Source organism: Dendrobates tinctorius, unplaced genomic scaffold, assembly GCF_039654945.1.
Source record: "Dendrobates tinctorius isolate UK_male_01 unplaced genomic scaffold, ASM3965494v1 ptg000036l, whole genome shotgun sequence".
Classification (NCBI taxonomy): domain Eukaryota; kingdom Metazoa; phylum Chordata; class Amphibia; order Anura; family Dendrobatidae; genus Dendrobates; species Dendrobates tinctorius.
The window spans coordinates 9,467,791-9,487,478 of NW_027361704.1; the positions used below are offsets into that span (position 1 = coordinate 9,467,791).

Sequence of the window (19,688 nt, forward strand, 5' to 3'; positions counted from 1 at the left end):
GATTTCCAGGGTTCTTTACAGCCTATGATTCATACCGCTGATCTATAGGACCGAAAAGATCCAATTGTACAGAACAGAATCCCAAAAGTAATGTGGCTTAATTAAATTGTTTAATCATATTGAAGATAACTTTTCTTGTGTTTTTGATTCAGCAAAGTTTTACATCCAAGGGGATGGGCCCACGTTAAGTATTTGGTGCAGAAATTTCTGCACCATTTCTGCACAGCACAGATTTTCCACAAAACCTGAACAGTTTCCTGATGCCAGCAAAATGACTGAGAATCCTGAATATCATGCAAATGGTGCTTATTTTTGGCTTTCAGATTTGGTGCGAATTCAAGTTTACAGCATGTCAAATCGTTCAGTGTTTTTGCTGCAGATTTTACTCATACTAAGGCCATGTTCAGACGTTCAGTATTTTACATCAGTATTTGTATATGTTTCCATTACACTTTCCTATGATTGTTCCACTCCTGGTTTTGGCTTAGAAATACTGACCTAATACTGAAGGTGTGAATGTGGACTAATGGGGAATAATCTGCACCAAAAATGCTTGTAAAAAATACATAAAACACAGCAAAAAATGCCTATTTTACGCACTGGTTTTCCTGACAACAGATGCAGAAATGGTGGAAATGTTTCTGCACCAAATACTTAATGGACACATCACTTCCGGTACGCGTCAGCAGCCTTCCGGTCAGGCGCTATTCTTAGCTCCACATTTCTCTCACTAACACGCCCCCGACGAAGGAGCCTCGCTCCGAAACGCGCGTCGGGGAGACGCGCCGCCATCTGCCAGATCGCAGTAGTGCCCACCCAGGTAATTTTTGAGCATTGCTTTGCTCATTTCTTCTCTCCCCTTTCCCCTTGGGATTGTGCTGAGAGAGCTCACGGTACTCTCATTAGTGGGGGATGTTTTGTTGGCCACTAGCAGCGATGTACTTTCACTGGGCATGGCTTTGACTATACCATGTTTTATGAACGTCATGACAGCAAGGTCTGTGAGTGGTGACAAATTTGTCACCCTCTTATGTTCAAAGCTTTGTGCAGTTTAATTGTATATATGTACATGTGGAAACCAATATCAGCTAGATTGAGGTGGCACTTGTTAATCCAACTTTATTATGGCTGTGGATTCACAGTTATGCATTTAATTGACATTATGCGTGTCTTGGCAGGTTTAGGCGTGTCTTTCAGCACTGTTGCACTTTACAGTCCCCCGCACTTGCTCCTCCATTTTTTCCTGTTCTGTCCCCATTTTTCAATAAAGTGAATTTTGCTTATAAATTGGATCTGTATGTCATGTTTTGTGTGGTTCTCCACACTCCCCTTTTATGCTATATATAACGATGGATCCGTATTTGTCCACTATTCTAACAGCATATGCACACGGATATTCATTAACACTATGCTGTTTTATACCATTGCTGTAATATTGCAATTGGTTATGTAGAATTAATACACAAAGAAAAAAGAAGTCCTTCCTCAGTGTTAGGCCGGGATCACACTACCGTGTGTGATGCGAGTAATTTGTGCGAGAGGCTCTACCGCCTGCACTTGGGATCGGAGCTGCACCTGCATAGAAATACATGCAGCCGCAGCTCCAATCCCGAGTGCCCACGGCAGTGCTGAGTGTTGATGCAAGAAACTAATGCGAGTTTCTTGCATCACACATGGTAGTGTGATCCCGGCCTTAATGAGAAAATTGTATTTCTATATGCGGCAGAAGATTTCCATGTGAGTACTATGTCGGAGTCTGACTGAAAGACACTTCCACAACATTGACTGTGTATTATCCCCTCTACCACACATGGAACAGGTATAGCTTAATACAAAACCTTAAATGTGAAAGGATGATATACAGGTGGTTCTCAAACATTAGAATATCATAAAAAAGTTAATTTGTTTCAGTTCTTCAATACACAAAGTGAAACTTGTATATTAAAGATTCATTACAGAGTGATCCATTTCAAGTGTATATTTCTGTTAATGTTGATGATTACGGCTTACAGCCAATGAAAACCCAAAAGTCGTTATCTCAGTAAATTAGAATACTTTATAACACCAGCTTGAAAAAATGATTTTAAAACCCAAAATGTTGGCCTGGTCTTCCATAACACCTCAGCAGTGCCACAGACTGATCTCCGCATTGATACAGTAATTGATGCAAAAGGAGCCCCGACCAAGTATTGAGTGCATTTACTGAACATACATTTCAGTAGACCAACATTTCAGATTTTAAAATCATTTGTTCAAGCTGGTGTTATAAAGTATTCTAATTTATTAAGAGAATGACTTTTGGGTTTTTATTGGATATAAGCCATAACATCAACATTAACAAAAAATGCATGAAATAGATCACTCTGTAATGACTCTTTATAATATATGAATTTCACTTTTTGTATTGAAGAACTGAAATAAATTAACTTTTTGATGATATTCTAATTTTGTGAAATGCACCTGTATTACTAAAATGAAGGTCTTATTTGATCACCCATCAGCTGTAAATAGGGTTCCAAGGACAGGCTACTCCAATTATCAGGTACTAAGGGAAACCTGGTTTTCTTCATTGAACTCCTGTACAGGAATGTGGAATTACCCAGGGAGGCCTGGGTTGGGTTCTAGGATTAGCCGCTGGCCTGAGGAGCAGCCTGGCAGAAATAGTCAGGTCTCCGGGTCATGCCATATGTGAAGACAAGAAACAAAATAATAAATCAGAAGGATCTTCAGTAAACCATCCGAGGTCAGAAAGAGAATAAAATGGGCTAAACAACAGAACTGAACCACAGTTGGTAAATCTATAACTGGCAGCTTCAGGACTCTGAGCAGGGAGGTATTCTAACTAGACAGAAATGAATCCCCAAGCTTTCCGGGTGGGTGGTGCCACAAGCCCCTGTTTGGCCCAAAACATTCTGAATTAATTTTCCAATATAAAAGCAGTGGTATATTTCACATAACAGTTGTGTGGGAAATCGGCCTTAGAAGACAATGTTTAAAACTGGTGCTTTAACAAAAATAAATCATGCTAACTTTTCTAACATGTCTAAATAAATAGGTAAGAGATGTACCGGTATCTGTCAATGTGGTACTGTCAATTTCAATAAAGGTTAACATTTTTTTCCATGTATATTTGTTCTTTCATATGCATTGAAGAAATCCTGATCTAATTTCAGTGATCTATATTTTGTAGGTGCCAAGCGGGATATCATGGGCAAAGATGTCATGCACTTACTCTTCCTTTGGGAAACCCACTGAACACTTATGACCACACAACTGTCTTGGCAGTGGTTGCAGTTGTACTCTCCTCTTTTTCTTTAATTGTTATAGCATCATTGTTAATATTAAGGTATGTCTATTTGCGGGTTGTGAAAATGTGTGTTCTGTCAAATACTTTACATATAGTCTTTGTGACTAAATAATATGTAATGAACTTCTGATAACACCCTGTCCCTGAATTAGGATAGATCATCAGTATCATCAGAAGTATATATTATCAATATTAGATCAGTCGGTGTCCAATACCCTGAACCCCCACTGATCAGTTGTTATAAGCTCTGGTGGCAGGTACGGACTGGGGCTGAAATTCAGCCCTGGCATTTGAAATCACACAGGCCCATGCTGTCCCTGTCCCCAAGAACCAATTGCGATATATTACTATTATCACCCTGGATGGAGGAAAGCAAGATTTAGTACAAGACCAATATTTCTGATACCCATGGCCTAGTGGGGTTTGTGACAGAGTCAGAGACTTTGTGCTCTGTTATGATTGGGTCACCGAGGAGGCGAGCAAGCCCAAGCTAAGCGACAGAAAACCATAGAGGTTGGTAACTAAGCGGAATGCAGACCCCTGATCCTATCCACACAACTAGCAGTAGCCGTGGAGCGTACCTATGATGATCCTAGATGCCTCTGCACAGCCAGAGAGCTAACTAAGCCTAAAGCAAGAAAGGGGAAATCTAAACTGCCCCAGAGCAGACCCCAAAGGAATAGATCGCCCCCAAACATACAGTCATATGTAAAAGTTTGGGCACCCCTATTAATGTTAACCTTTTTTCTTTATAACAATTTTGTTTTTTGCAACAGCTATTTCAGTTTCATATATCTAATAACTGATGGACTCAGTTATATTTCTGGATTCAAATGAGGTTTATTGTACTAACAGAAAATGTGCAATCTGCATTTAAACAAAATTTGACCGGTGCAAAAGTATGGGCACCCTTATCATTTTCTTGATTTGAACACTCCTAACTACTTTTTACTGACTTCCTGAAGCACTAAATTGGTTTTGTAACCTCATTGAGCTTTGAACTTCATAGCCAGGTGTATCAAATCATGAGAAAAGGTATTTAAGGTGGCCACTTGCAAGTAGTTCTCCTATTTGATTCTCCTATGAAGAGTGGCATCATGGGCTCCTCAAAACAACTCTCAAATGATCTGAAAACAAAGATTATTCAACATAGCTTTTCAGGGGAAGGATACAAAAAGTTGTCTCAGAGATTTAACCTGTCAGTTTCCACTGTGAGGAACATAGTAAGGAAATGGATGAACACAGGTACAGTTCTTGTTAAGCCCAGAAGTGGCAGGCCAAGAAAAATATCAGAAAGGCAGAGAAGAAGAATGGTGAGAACAGTCAAGGACAATCCACAGACCACCTCCAAAGACCTGCAGCATAATCTTGCTGCAGATGGTGTCACTGTGCATCGGTCAACAATACAGCGCATGCATAACGCCTTTTTGTATGACCAAACAACTGAATCTTTGTTTCATCAGTCCACAGGACCTTCTTCCAAAATGTAACTGGCTTGTCCAAATGTGCTTTTGCCTACCTCAGGCGACTCTGTTTGTGGCGTGCTTGCAGAAACGGCTTCTTTCGCATCACTCTCCGATACAGCTTCTCCTTGTGCAAAGTGCGCTGTATTGTTGACCGATGCACAGTGACACCATCTGCAGCAAGATGATGCTGCAGGTCTTTGGAGGTGGTCTGTGGATTGTCCTTGACTGTTCTCACCATTCTTCTTCTCTGCCTTTCTGATATTTTTCTTGGCCTGCCACTTCTGGGCTTAACAAGAACTGTACCTGTGTTCTTCCATTTCCTTATTATGTTCCTCACAGTGGAAACTGACAAGTTAAATCTCTGAGACAACTTTTTGTATCCTTCCCCTGAAAAGCTATGTTGAATAATCTTTGTTTTCAGATCATTTGAGAGTTGTTTTGAGGAGCCCATGATGCCACTCTTCATAGGAGAATCAAATAGGAGAACTACTTGCAAGTGGCCACCTTAAATACCTTTTCTCATGATTGGATACACCTGGCTATGAAGTTCAAAGCTCAATGAGGTTACAAAACCAATTTAGTGCTTCAGGAAGTCAGTAAAAAGTAGTTAGGAGTGTTCAAATCAAGAAAATGATAAGGGTGCCCATGCTTTTGCACCGGTGAAATTTTGTTTAAATGCAGATTGCACATTTTCTGTTAGTACAATAAACCTCATTTGAATCCAGAAATATAACTGAGTCCATCAGTTATTAGATATATGAAACTGAAATAGCTGTTGCAAAAACCAAAATTGTTATAAAGAAAAAAGGTTAACATTAATAGGGGTGCCCAAACTTTTACATATGACTGTATATTGTCAGTGAGACAAGATGAAAACACAAATGCAGGCAGGAAAATAGACTGAGCAAATGATGGGGCCCACACTGACTAGACAGGACCAGAAAGGAAAGACACTGCAATCACGCAAAAAACCCTGCAAAAAGTCCAACACGTCTTATGCAAAAAACACTGAAGTCGCATGACTTCGCCCACTATATCAGCACTCTGGTATATTCTGAAAGCAGAGCAAAAAGAGGCCAATCTAATAAGGGACAAAAACAAACTGGCACAAGCAGTAACATATGGATGGTGATTCAGCACAGCCCCAGCCGGAGCTGGCTGACCCACACAAAACCAGATCAAATGCAAACAGAATAACAAATGAACACTTAGCTGAACATGCAGGGACTGAGCTGGAAACATCAGACCTCAGGAGGCAAGAAGAAAATCACCAGCAGGGATAGAGGGAGTCGGCTGTCTTAAATCCCAATCTGAAACCCCAGATCTCCAATCGTCATCCTCATTATCAGGTGGCAAGCCTCCTTTAATCAGATCAGCTCCATTACCTCCAGTAACCACCAGAGGGAGCCCAGAAAGAGAACTCGCAACCTGTTGTGAGCTCATTTTTGGGTTTGCCTCTGGCTTCTGGTGAGGGTTATGGAGCTGGCTGTGCTGACAGAGGAGTAGTGAGTTCTCTATCTGGACTCCCTCTGTTGATGAAGGGAGGTAATGAAGCTGATCTAAATGGCAGAGACCGGCCACCAGAGGAAGAGGACTGCGATTGGACATCAGGAGTTTCTGATTGGATTTAAGGCAGCCGACTCCCTAGTTTCTTGCTGGTGATTTTTCCTGACTATGGCTCCTGGTTTCCAGTTTGGTTCTTGCCTTCCTAAAGCTAAGTTTTCTCTGCTATTGTTCATATGAGTTTTTGTCTGGTTTACTTGGCTGGGACTGGGCTGAATTCCCATTTTGTCTCTGATCAGTTGATCTCTTTTGCTCTGTCTTCAGAATATACCTGAGTGCTGATATAGTGATTTGAAGTCTAGCGACTTCAGGGCCTTTTTCTATCAGAAGTGTTGGACTTTTTTTTGGCAGGGTTTTTTGCGTGATTGCAGACAGCAGCTTTTCTTTCCTGTCCTTTCTAGTTAGTGAGGGCCCCATCGTTTACTCAGCCTATCTTTCTACCTGTGTGTGTTTTCATCTTGTTTCACCGACAATACATGTTGGGGGCTGTCTATTGCTTTGGGGTCTGCTCTGGGGCAGTTTAGATTTTCCCTTTCTTTCTTTAAGCTTATTTAGTTCTCCGGCCGTGACGAGGCGTCTAGGACCACTGTAGGCACGCTCCACAGCTGCTGCTAATTGTTGTGGATAGGATCAGGGGTCTGCAATCCGCTAGTTACCAACCTCTCCGGTTTTCTGGGCTTAGCTTGCTTTTTATTTTTCCTCCTCGGTGACTCATTCATAACAGCAACCCCTCTGTCAATCTGACCAGCTCCACTACCTTCGGTAATAACCAGAGGGAGGCCAGAAAGTGAATTCACAACAGTGCTCCATCACAACTCTTAACAGTATGGGTGTCTTAAGAGCACTGATTCTGTTAACAACATAGCAGACAAGGCAGCCCACAACCAGACAGGCCCTTCTGGCATTTGCCAGATGTCCAGTCTGGCCCTGTCTGGTGGTGTTGGATGTAAACACATGGAATGAGTTGCAGTGCACAGCTCCATTCAATGTGTAGTAGCCACTGACGGCTACTGCAGTACAGCCGATAGTCGAAAGAATAAGAACTGTTCTGCAGTATCTCGCCACTAAGCAAAGTGACGGAGCGGTGGTCTTGTACTCCATATAGTTGGCCTCTGTTAGAGGTAGAAACCGCTGAAAGGAGGGAATGCCGGGTGTCATACCAACATGGAACTAATAATGTTGACATATCCCAAGGAAAGCTGATCACTGTGTTCTGTGGAGACAAATCCTTTCAACATGCAGACCCCCGCCTTTCATGACAATCCATTGGCACCCTGCCCATGACATGGGCGCCGATGGACAGCAGCTGGCGCATGTTAAATCCTGCTTTCAGATCTTGATAGTGGGATTTAAGTGATTAACAGACGAGGGTGGAGCTCTAATCCGCGCACGGCTGTTAAAAGCACATGACAGCTGGCCATATCAGTCATCATGTGCGGGGAAAAATGCGGGCTCAGCGTCGGAGCCTGCATCAAAGTTAGTGACACGACATTTGACATAAATTGGTACTTGGTTAACATAATTTTGATAACATAATTTTATGATTTTACATTTTTTTTAGCAAAATGATGTTAACCAAGTAACCCATGTTATTTTCATGCACTATTGCTATTTATTTGTTTCCTTCAGGGTATTTGCTTATTTTGTTTTATCTTAGGTTTTGTAATAAAATAGTTAGCACATCACCATGGAGATCTAACACCATCATTAATGATAGCGTTTCAAGCAGGCTACGATAACCCCATGTGAGGAATGATACTGTAGGCGTACCGGTACAAGTATTAGGCAAGTTTAAGACAAATCTGTCATTAACAAACCCGATGCTAATACTATACGGTAAAGAGTGAATGAGACAAAATACCGTACTAGCTGCTTGAGGCCACCACACAGAACTGGGCCTTTAGCGGTGGTGTACAGACATGAACTGAAAGAAATCATAAATGCATCATAACAACTGTGATAATGTACACTTCAAAGCAGAAATGATGTACATGAATAAAAAAAAATAGTATTGGGACATATTTAGAGAATTACATAATTACATTGACAAAAATGTACAGATTCCTCAAATTATATCCAGGCAGAATGATACCTTAAAGACGAAAATAAACCGTAAAATGAAACCAATGCGAGAGTCAGAAGGTTATTATTATTTATTTATATAACGCCATTAATTCCATGGTGCGGTACATGAGAAGGGGGTTACATACAAAGTTATAGATATCGTTAAAGGGAATCTGTCACCCCTTTTTTGAGATATCATATAATGATATCATTGAATTGTGTGTCACATAAGGATTCTCTTCGTACTTTTGCTTCCCCCTGACCCTGCACCTTTCATGCATAAATACCTTTTTTTATATCGGCTCAGATGTATGTAAACTGCCGCTGTCCGGTCCGCTGGGCGGGGCTTATTCAACTTCCCCCCCTCCCTGTCTTGCTCTACACAAGAAGAAATGCGTAGAGCAAGACAGGGAGGGGGGGAGCAGTTGAATAAACCCCGCCCAGCGGACCGGACAGCGGCAGTTTACATACATCTGAACCGATATAAAAAAGGTATTTATGCATGAAAGGTGTGGGGTCAGGGGGAAGCAAAAGTACTAAGAGAATCCTTATGTGACACATTATATGATATCTCAAAAAAGGGGTGACAGATTCCCTTTAACAGTAAACAAATTTACAATGACAGACTGGTACAGAAGGGAGGGGACCCTGTCCTTGCAGACTTACATTCTACGGGATAGTGGGGAAGAGACAAAAGGTGCAGCAGCTCTGGTGGTGATGAGGAGGCAGCTCAGGCGGTGGTGAGGCGGCAGAATGGTCATTGCAGGCTGTAAGCTTTCCTGAAAAGATGGGTTTTCAGTTTCCGTTTGAAGGATCCGAGGGTGGTGGATAATCGGACGTGTTGAGGCATGGCATTCCAGAGGATAGGGGATATTCGGGAGAAATCTTGGAGGCGGTTGTGTGAGGAACGAATAAGTGTGGAGGAGAGTAGGAGGTCTTGGGAAGATCGAAGGTTACGTGAGGGAAGATATTGGGAGATTAGTTCAGAGATATTGGGAGGGGAAAGGTTGTGGATGGCTTTGTAGGTCAGTGTTAGTAGTTTGAACTGGATTCGTTGGGGAATTGGGAGACAATGGAGGGATTTGCAGAGGGGGGAGACAGGGGAGTAGCGAGGAGAGGTGGATTAGTCGGGCAGCAGAATTGAGGACAGACTGGAGTGGTGCAAGAGAGTTAGCAGGGAGGCCACAGAGGAGAGTGTGCATTAGTCAAGGCGGGAGATGAGGTCATGTACAAGAGTTTTAGTAGATTGAGGACTGAGGAAGGGATGGATTCTGGAAATATTTTTGAGTTGGAGGTGACAGGAGGTGGCAAGAGATTGGACGTGTGGTTTGAAGGACAGAGCAGAGTCGAGAGTTACTCTGAGGCAGCGGATTTCAGGTGCGGGAGAGAGCGTGATGCCGTTTACCATAATAGATAGATCGGGTAGGGAAGATACGTGAGATTGAGGAAAGATAATGAGTTCAGTTTTGTCTACGTTGAGTTTTAGGAAGCGAGAGGTGAAAAATGAGGGTATGGCTGATATACACTCCGGGATTCTGGACAGCAGAGAGGTGACCTCAAGGTTGCAAACCACAAAGCTTATATATCCAAAATAAAAATAGCTGCGTTTGTAATATTACTAACGTTGTCATTATGAACTAAACAGGAATACAAAAATCCATTCCATTTGCAACATTGAATAAATGTTTAATTGTACAGCTCAGTGGTTGCAGGTATGGCTCACATCCCAAAATGTAAAATTGAAATTCTATTGGAAGTCTCATTTGTTACAACAGGTGTAAATATGGCCTACTGAACCAGGCAACTTACAGCACAAACCGATTTTTACCACCAGAGAGGGATGTAACATATACATAAATTTTGAGGAAACGTTGCATTAATTACTTGGGGCAAGATGGATATTACATAGAGTAGAAAAGTACCTTATGAAAGGAATTTTAGGTTTGTTATGGAATCTTTTAAATATTTTTATTCCAGTGCCGGTTATGAATTTTCTTACCTGACTTGTGTCCTTTATTAGTTGTAGTAATAAAGTTATAGTAGAATGGTGTCCCTCTGTCTACTCTAAATATTATTAAATAATGAAACACAGTCTTCACCTGGAGCAAAGGTAACATAGTAAAATAGTTAGTAAGGCCAAAAAAACACATTAGTCCATCCAGTTCAGCCTATAAAATTCTGTCAGAATAAATCCCCAGATCTACGTCCTTCTAAAGAACCTAACAATAACTGTAAGATACAATATCGTTATGCTCCAGGAAGACATCCAGACCTCTCTTGAACCCTTCGACTGAGTTCGCCATCACCACTTCCTCAGGCAGGGAATTCCAGATTCTCACTGCCCTAACAGTAAAGAATCCTCTTCTATGTTGGTGGAAAAACCTTTTCTCCTCCAGACGCAGAGAATGCCCCCTTGTGACCGTCACCTTCCTTGGTATAAACAGATCCTCGGAGAGATATTTGTATTGTCCCCTTATATACTTATACATGGTTATTAGTTTGCCCCTCAGTCGTCTTTTTTCTAGACTAAATAATCCTAATTTTGCTAATCTCTCTGGGTATTGTAATTCCCCCATCCCCTTTATTAATTTTGTTGCCCTCCTTTGTACCCGTTCTAGTTCCATTATATCCTTCCTGAGCACCGGTGCCCAAAACTGTACACAGTACTCCATGTGCGGTCTAACCAGAGATTAGCACAGAGGCAGTATAATGCTCTCATCATGTGTATCCAGACCTCTTTTAATGCACCCCATGATCCTGCTTGCCTTGGCAGCCGCTGCCTGGCACTGGCTGCTCCAGGTAAGTTTATCATTAACTAGGATCCCCAAGTCCTTCTCCATGTCAGATTTACCCAGTGGTTTACCGTTCAGTGTGTAATGGTGATATTGATTCATTCTTCCCATATGTATAACCTTACATTTATCATTGTTAAACTGCATCTGCCACCTTTCGACCCAAGTTCCCAACTTATCCAGATCCATCTGTAGCAGAATACTATCTTCTCTTGTATTGACTGCTTTACATAGTTTTGTATCATCTGCAAATATCGATATTTTACTGTGCAAACCTTCTACCAGAAGGTTAATAAATATGTTGAAGAGACTAGGTCCCAACACCGACCCCTGCGGTACCCCACTGGTCACAGCGACCCAGTTAGAGAATATACCATTTATAACCACTATCACTAAGCCAGTTACTTACCCATTTACACACATTTTCCCCCAGACCCAGCATTCTCATTTTGTGTGCCAACCTCTTGTGTGGCACGGTATCAAACGTTTGGAAAAATCAAGATATACCACATCCAATGACTCACCTTGGTCCAGTCTATAGTCTTCATAAAAACTGATTAGATTGGTTTGAGGTATATAGAGTCGCATCTTATTACAGGAGTAATTGGTAATCGTTACAGTTTAATAACCCTTATCCTAACATGATCTACTGGTTCATTATATGGAACATGGGGATGAGAAAACTGGATGAAATGTGTCATAATTATCCATATTCAACCTGAAAACCATTTTAATTGTTAACTTGTAAACTTTTAAAAGGAACCTGTCACCAGGTTTGGCCGATACGAGTTACGGTCATCGCCTTTCAGGGCTTATCTACAGCATTCTATAATGCTGTAGATAATCCCCCGATCCGACCTGCAAGAGAAGAAAAAGAAGTCCGATGGGTGCTGCAGGTGCTGGTCTTTCGCCTCTCATCTTCTTGCGATGCCGTCCTCCTGCTTACTTCCTGGCTCCCCAACATTGTGCTTGTGGTACTTGCAGGTACGCAGGATGCAGTGACGAGTTGCGAGACGGTTTGGTGCTTTTTATAATAACGTTTATAGCCCTAGAGGTAACTATCCTCAGTCACAGCCTGACCAACCAAAGGGGTAACAAGGGTTGCCCTCGCAGGGGCTCAATACAAGCAAACACAACCAGAGTAGAACACGACTACGTCGGGCGAAAGCTGGTCACTTTAGGGCCGCGGTATGGCCGACTACGGGTCCTTAACTATATAGTCAACTTAGCCGTCCTGACGTCCCTCGGCGTCCTGGACGGTGGTTCTTCGGCGCAGCAGCTGCTGGGCCCAGCTGCTGAAGAGTCACCGTAGTCTTCGAGCATTCCGACGCTCCTGTGACACTGGGGCATCTCCAGCCCTGCAGGAGTCCTTGGACGAGTGGGCCACGGCTCCCGGACTGGGGTAAGCTGTAGCGGTGCGCGGTGGCAAGTGGCAGGCCACCTGTGCAGCTAGCAGCTGCGACGGGGAATCCGCGGCAAGCAGAGGCTCGGCCCCTGCCGCGGACCGGCACTGGACTTTCTGCAACCACTGGTGAGGGAAGAGCGGCTCCGGGTGGCGGGAGACAGGCCGCAGCCGTGGGCTGGAGCGAGGTGGCAACGGCCGCGAGCGACCGCGGGTAGGCCGCAGCCGTGGGCTGGGGCGAGGCAGCAGCGGCCGCGAGCTGAGGTGGGGCGGTGGCTGCCGTGGGCTGAAGCGGGGCAGCAGATCTCGGACGGTCGTCTGGGCGCCGTCCCTCTGATGTCCTAGGTGAGTGTCCCCCTGGCACTGGTGAATCGCTTTTGCTCTCAGTCGCTCCCACGGTCTCCTGCTGCTTCTGTCCCGGTCTGCTGACTCATCGTGACTAGCGCTCCCCGCCACTTTTATACTGGCTCCTCCCTCAGCCCATCTGTCCATCTCAGCGGTCCGTCCCTGAACTCTGTCCCCCGGGAACAGTTTCCCCCGGAACCTAGCTGACGGTCCCCTTGGTTCCGGCCCGGACACTTGGTGGGGGCCGTTCTTCCCACACTCCCCTGACCTGTATGCTCGCCAGTCCTCAGGCGGGGGTTTTGGTAGACTCGGGTTAGTCTTTCGAGATGACAGTCCTTGTCGCCATACGAACTGGTCCTGTTCGTAACGTTCAGAGGTTTGCCAGTTGTTGACCGCTCGGAGCGTCGAAGCTCGAGTATAGTGGAGTCTTCTGGGGTGGTGGAGGGTGGTTGGATGGTCGATTCTGGTGGGCTGTCCAGGTCCACTGTAGTGCCACTACTTGGGTGCCCCGCGGATGCGGTTGCGAAGTTCTCTTCGTCATTCAGGTCCCAGACTGTGGGCAGGGGGTCCGGGACCTGTGGGGCCGGTTCGGGCTGCAGGGGATCAGTGGACGCACAAGGCTGTAACATGTTAAGATACACAACTCGCGTGAGAGGTGCGTTGTTTCCTTCGGATTGTATTTCAAACACAGGCCCGTCGGGGCTTATCCGGCGCAGCACTCGGTACGGGTTTTCCTCCCACCGTGGTGCTAACTTGTTCTGGGGGCATTGATCTAGTACGACTTCCCAATCCCCAGTCTGGAAGTCAATGGGTGGGGCAGCGCTCCCCCGGGTGTTCTAGATCCTGGAGCTTTGTATGGACGATTCAGTGGATGGTCTGCAGTCGGTGCCGGTGGTTTCGGACCCACGAGGATATTCCGGTCCAGGGTTGGGGTTCCTCCGGGTTTAACTCCACTACCGTAATTCCTTTGCCCTCCTGTCCGAACAGCAATGAGTAGGGGGTGTAACCAGTCACTCGGTGCACCCGGTTATTATATACCCACACCAGCTCAGGGACATATTCAGGCCAGTGGGCCTTTTGGTCGCTCTCCAGGGTACGCAGCATTTGAATTAGTGTCCGATTGAATCGTTCGCAGGCTCCGTTCCCCTGCGGGTGGTACGGTGTAGTCCGAGACTTATCGATACCGTAGAGATGGTGTAGCTCTTCCATGACTCTTCCTAGGAAGCATGCTCCTTGGTCCGAATGTATTCGTTGCGGGCAGCCGTACACTTGGATATAGTTTTTACAGATCGCATAGGCGGCCGATTCCGCTGTCTGGTCTCGGGTGGGGGTGACCACGGCGAACTTGGTGAAATGGTTCACCATAATGAGACAATGTTCATGCCCCTGGTAGGCAGGGCCGATGGTCCGATAGTCCACCGTGAGGAGCTCCAGGGGAGCTGATGTTACAATTATCTGCACGGGGCTCATTGCGCGGGAGGTTTAGCGAGCTCGCACGGGCGGCAAGTTCGACAAACTTCTTCCACACCAGCGTGCAAGTGTGGATGGTACACTATCTGCTGCAACCATTGCAAAGTCTTTTGAGTACCAAAGTGAGCCCCTTTCTCATGGGCTTCCCGAGCCAGTTGGCTGAGATGGGTCCTGGGCACAATCACCTGCCATATCGGAGCAGACGTTGTTCGTGACATGGCTTTCCGATATAAAAGTCCCATTTTGATGATTAGCTTTTCCCATTGGCGCAACATCAGCAACATATCCTGGGTCAAAGTCTGTCTCTGTGAGCCAGTGGGCAATTTGCCAGTGGCCACCCATCGGCGCAGGAGTCGAATCTCTCTATCCTCTTGTTGCTGCTGAATCCACTTGTCGTGTGGCTGTTCTAATATTCCCCCTAAGGGTCCCGGATGGGGCGCTTCTTGCGCACTGGCAGTAAGCGTGGCGGTGGTGAGGGTGAACGGCCTCTCTTCACCTTCTAATTCGTGGTCTCGATTCCTCCCTGGGGTGGTGTGTCGGATTCTGTAGAGTGCGTCAGCGTGCACGTTTTCAGCTCCCCGTTTGTAGATGATCTTGTAGTTGAACTTGGCCATCCGAGCCACCCACCGCTGCTCTAGGGCCCCCAGTTTGGTATTCTCCAAATGGGCTAATGGATTGTTATCAGTCCACACCACCACCTCGGAGCCCGCCAGGTACTCTGCGAACCGCTCCATCATTGCCCACACTACCACGAGGAGCTCGAGCTTAAAGGAGCTGTAATTGTCCGGGTTTCGATCAGAGTCATGCAGCGACCGGCTAACATAGGTGATCACTTTCTCTCGGCCGTTCTGCACCTGTGACAATACAGCTCCTAGCCCCTGGAGGCTCCCGTCGGTATGCAGGATGAACGGTTGCGAGAAATCCGCATATGCCAATACCGGGGTGTCCGAGAGTGCAGCTTTGAGATCTTGAAATGCATCCTCTTGCGGTTGTTGCCACTGGACCTTCCGTCTATTCGCCCTGGCTGGAGTCCCCTTCAGCAGGTCCTGCAGGGCTCGGGCTCAGCGTGCAAAATTCTTCACAAAGCGACGGTAGTAGCCGGCCAACCCCAGGAAGGCCCGAGTGTCTTTCACCGTCTCGGGGGTAGGCCACCCCTGGATGGCAGCAACCTTCTCCAGGGATGGTCTAACACCCTCCGCCGAGATGGCATGCCCCAGATATTCAATCTGGGTGCGGAACAGGTGGCATTTCTGGGGCTTCACCTTCAACCCGTACTTCTGCAGCCAGCCGAGCACCTGCCCCAACCGCCGCAGGTGGTCTTCGAACGTGGCGGAATAGATGATAATATCGTCCAGGTATATCAACGTGGCTTCAAAGTTGAGGTCTCCTAGACACCGCTCCATAAACCGCTAGAAGGTTCCCGGGACGTTGGCCAGCCCGAACGGCATCCGATTAAACTCGAACAGTCCCATGGGAAGGATAAATGCTGTCTTGGCTCTGTCTTCCTCCGACATTGGCACCTGCCAGTACCCACTGGCCAGGTCTAGAGTCGAAAAGTATGTCTCGTTCCCCAAGGCGGACAGGGACTCTTCTATGCGGGGCAATGGATACGAATCCTTGATGGTGCAGGCGTTCAACTTTCGATAATCCACACAAAAAACGCAGTGTGCCATCTTTTTTACGAACCAGAACAATGGGGGCCGCCCAGGGGCTCTGGCTTTCTCATATGACCCCCTTCCGAAGCATTTGAGCTAATAGAGTTTCCACTTCCTGGTATAGCTGCGGTGGTATTTGCCGATATCGTTCCCGGATGGGGACCGCTCCTCCCGTGGGGATCCCATGCGTGATGGCCGTGGTACATCCGAAGTCATCCTCATGACTGGCGAAGACACTGTAATATTGTCCAAGAAGTGTCTCTACCTGGAGAAGTTGGGCTGGCTCTAGGCCGGAAAGTTCGGCCCGCATTCTCTCCAGGATGGCTCGACCTTTCTCCTGGGTCGAGGATACGGCAGTCTGTTGGGTTCGTACCGTTACTGCCTAAGTATCTTTGGGCTGCACCTTCAACCTCATAACACCGAGGCGGTGAGGCCCGGCCACCCCGGGTATTGCGAGGCCCCAGGGCCCAGAATTGTAGCCAGGCCAGCCAGACGCCGTCTCCGTTCTCTTCACTTCCGCCAGCTCGCCCCGGATACTCTTCAGTTCTTGTCTCACTTCCTCTATCCATTGAGGCTCTCCGACAACGCTTGCAGAAGCCTCCATGCTCCGGGCCTTCCCCACGGGAACCGTCATCCCCTGCTCCTGCTCTCGCACCCGGGCCTGACTCCCCACGTCAGAGAAAGCTATACGTGGGTTCTCTCGGATCTGCTCCCACAATGCCTGCTTGATTAACGGGTCCCGGAGTCCAGTCACTAACAGGTCACGCAGGGTAATTTCGATGGGGCCTACCCCTATTCCGTCCTTCCGCTCTATGGCAGTGTATAGCTTCTGGAGGGCGTTCATTTACTGGGTGATGGTCTCTCCCTCCCCCTGCATCTGACTGAACAACCGGGTTCTCAACTCCCCCACGTTTGTTTGATCCCCCTTGTTTTCTTCAAGAATCTGCAAGACCCTGGCGAAGGTGTTGCGGCGTCCCGGGGGTCTTAACATCACTGACTTTCGGGCTTCCACATCTAGTGCCATGAGGGCCACCTCAGCCTCTAAATCGTGGATCATTGGGTGCATGCGGAAAAGGCCTCGCATGCGTTCTGTCCAGCTCCACAACAGCGTATCGGAGCCAGACAACCGGGGCAAGTTACTTAGCATAGCACCCAAAGAAATTCTAGAGTGGGGGCCCCCATTATCAGCAGCACCTGCTGCCCTACTCTGGTCGGGCGCAACGCCATCTGCGCTGCAGAGACGAGTCGCGAGATGGTTTGGTGCTTTTTATAATAACTATATAGGCCAAGAGGTAACTATCCTCAGTCACAGCCTGACCAACCAATGGGGTAACAAGGGTTGCCCTTGCAGGGGCTCAGTACAAGCAAACACAACCAGAGTAGAACACGACTACGTCCGGCGAAAGCCGGTCACTATAGGGCCGCGGTATGGCCTACTACGGATCCTTAACTATATAGTCAACTTAGCCGTCCTGATGTCCCTCGGTGTCCTGGATGGTGGTTCTTCGGCGGAGCAGCCGCTGGGCCCAGCTTCTGAAGAGTCGACGTAGTCTTCGAGCGTTCCGATGCTTCTGTGACACTGGGGCACCTCCGGCCCCGGAGGAGTCCTTGGACTAGTGGGTCGCGGCCCCCAGACTGGGGTAAGCAGTAGCGGTGCAGTGTGGCGAGTGGCAGGCCACCTGTGCAGCTAGCAGCTGCGACGGGGAATCCGCGGCAAGCAGAGGCTCGTCCCCTGCCGCGGACCAGAGTGGGACAGTGGTGGCCGCCGACGGCACTGGACTTTCTGTGACCAGTGGTGAGGGCAGAGCGGCTGCGGGTGGCTGGAGACATGCCGCAGCCGTGGGCTGGAGCGAGGCGGCAACGGCCGCGAGCGACCGCGGGTAGGCCGCAGCCGTGGGCTGGGGCGAGGCGGCAGCGGCCGCCGCGGGCTGAAGTGGGGCAGCAGGTCTCGGACGGTCATCTGGGTGCCATCCCTCTGATGTCCTAGGTGAGCATCCCACCTGGCACTGGTGAGTCACTTTTGCTCTCAGTCGCTCCCACGGTCTCCTGCTGCTTCTGTCCCGGTCTGCTGACTCATCGTGACTAGCGGCCCCGCCCCTTTTATACTGGCTCCTCCCCCAGCCCATCTGTCCATCTTAGCGGTCCGTCCCTGAACTGTCCCCAAGGAACAGTTCCCCCCAGAACCTAGATGACGGTCCCCTTGGTTCCGGCCCGGACACTTGGTGGGGGCCGTTCTTCCCACACGCTCTTGCGCAGGGGTACTTTTCTGCCCTGTAGAGGGTAGAGCAAAGTACTGCAGTGCACAGGCCCTGTGCCTCTCTGACCTTTCCCAGCACCTGCACACTGCAGTACTTTCCTCTGCCCTCAACAGGGCAGATAAGTATGCCTGTGCAGGAGCGCAATGCCAGGGAGCCATGAAGCAAGCAGGAGGGCGACATCGCAAGAAGATGGGAGGTGCCGGACCAGGACCTGCAACACCCATTGGACCAGACTGCCTCGCAGGTGAGTATAATAACACTTATTTTTCTTCTCTTGCAGGTCGGATCGGGAGCTTATCTACAGCATTATACAGGGTGGGCCATTTATATGGATACACCTAAATAAAATGGGAATGGTTGGTGATATCAACTTCCTGTTTGTGGAACATTAGTATATGGGAGGGGGAAAACTTTTCAAGATGGGTGATGGCCATGACGGTCATTTTGAAGTCGTCCATTTTGGATCCAACTTTATTTTTTTCAATGGGAAAAGGGTCATGTGACACATCAAACTTATTGAGAATTTCACAAGATAAACCATGGTGTGCTTGGTTTTAACGTAACTAAAATTCTTTCATGAGTTATTTCCAAGTTTCTCTTTGTTTACAGCCATTGACATGTCGCAGAGGTTAACACGTGAGGAGCGGATAGAAATTGTGTTGCTGTCTGGTGAATGCAGTACCCGTATCATTGTAGCAGATTTCAATGCAAGACACCCTACACAAGAAAATTGTCACCATTCCCATTTTATTTAGGTGTATCCATATAAATGGCCCACCCAAAAAAGTTTGCCTCATCACTGAACATAATGTTCTTTGTAAACAGAGGGTCCTGTTTCAATTTTTGTTTTGCCCATTCTGCAAATTCAGCATGCGGATCTGGGTCACCCACCATTCCCATTTTATTTAGGTGTATCCATATAAATGGCCCACCCTGTAGAATGCTGTAGATAAGCCCTGAAAGATGGTGGCCGTAACTCGTAACGGCCAAACCTGGTGACAGGTTTGCTTTAAAGTATGTATGTCTATACAGTGTATACAGGGCTAAACAGTTGTTATATTACATTGTTGTGACAGAAAGAGGAAGCCATTAATGGCTATAATCAAATTCCTGAGGAGACGTGATGAAAAACACTTGCATGACTGCAAATGACCTTCAGCAAGATTTGAAACAAATGCTGAAAATAACACCCTTCCTACAGTGAAACATGGCAGTGATTTGGTGAGGTCGCTTACTGCCTAGGGACGGTGGAGTGGAGGTAAGAAGATATCCTCCCGCTCCCCCACTCCGGTCACGCTTCACTGCATATAGCCTTTAACTCCATACTCTCCCTGCTGAGCCCTGTGCTGGCAGACTGCTGGTTGGG

At 47.1% G+C, this 19,688-nt stretch overlaps 1 protein-coding gene across 1 annotated transcript in view; it reads left to right on the forward strand.

Annotated features, from left to right (window-relative positions):
* Window positions 1–19,688, forward strand: part of HBEGF (heparin binding EGF like growth factor) — a 204,165-nt gene that overhangs the window by 166,997 nt on the left and 17,480 nt on the right. The window contains exon 4 of the mRNA XM_073573710.1: window positions 3,191–3,346. Coding sequence (XP_073429811.1) covers window positions 3,191–3,346 — 156 coding nt within the window. The remainder of the gene's footprint in view (window positions 1–3,190; window positions 3,347–19,688) is intronic.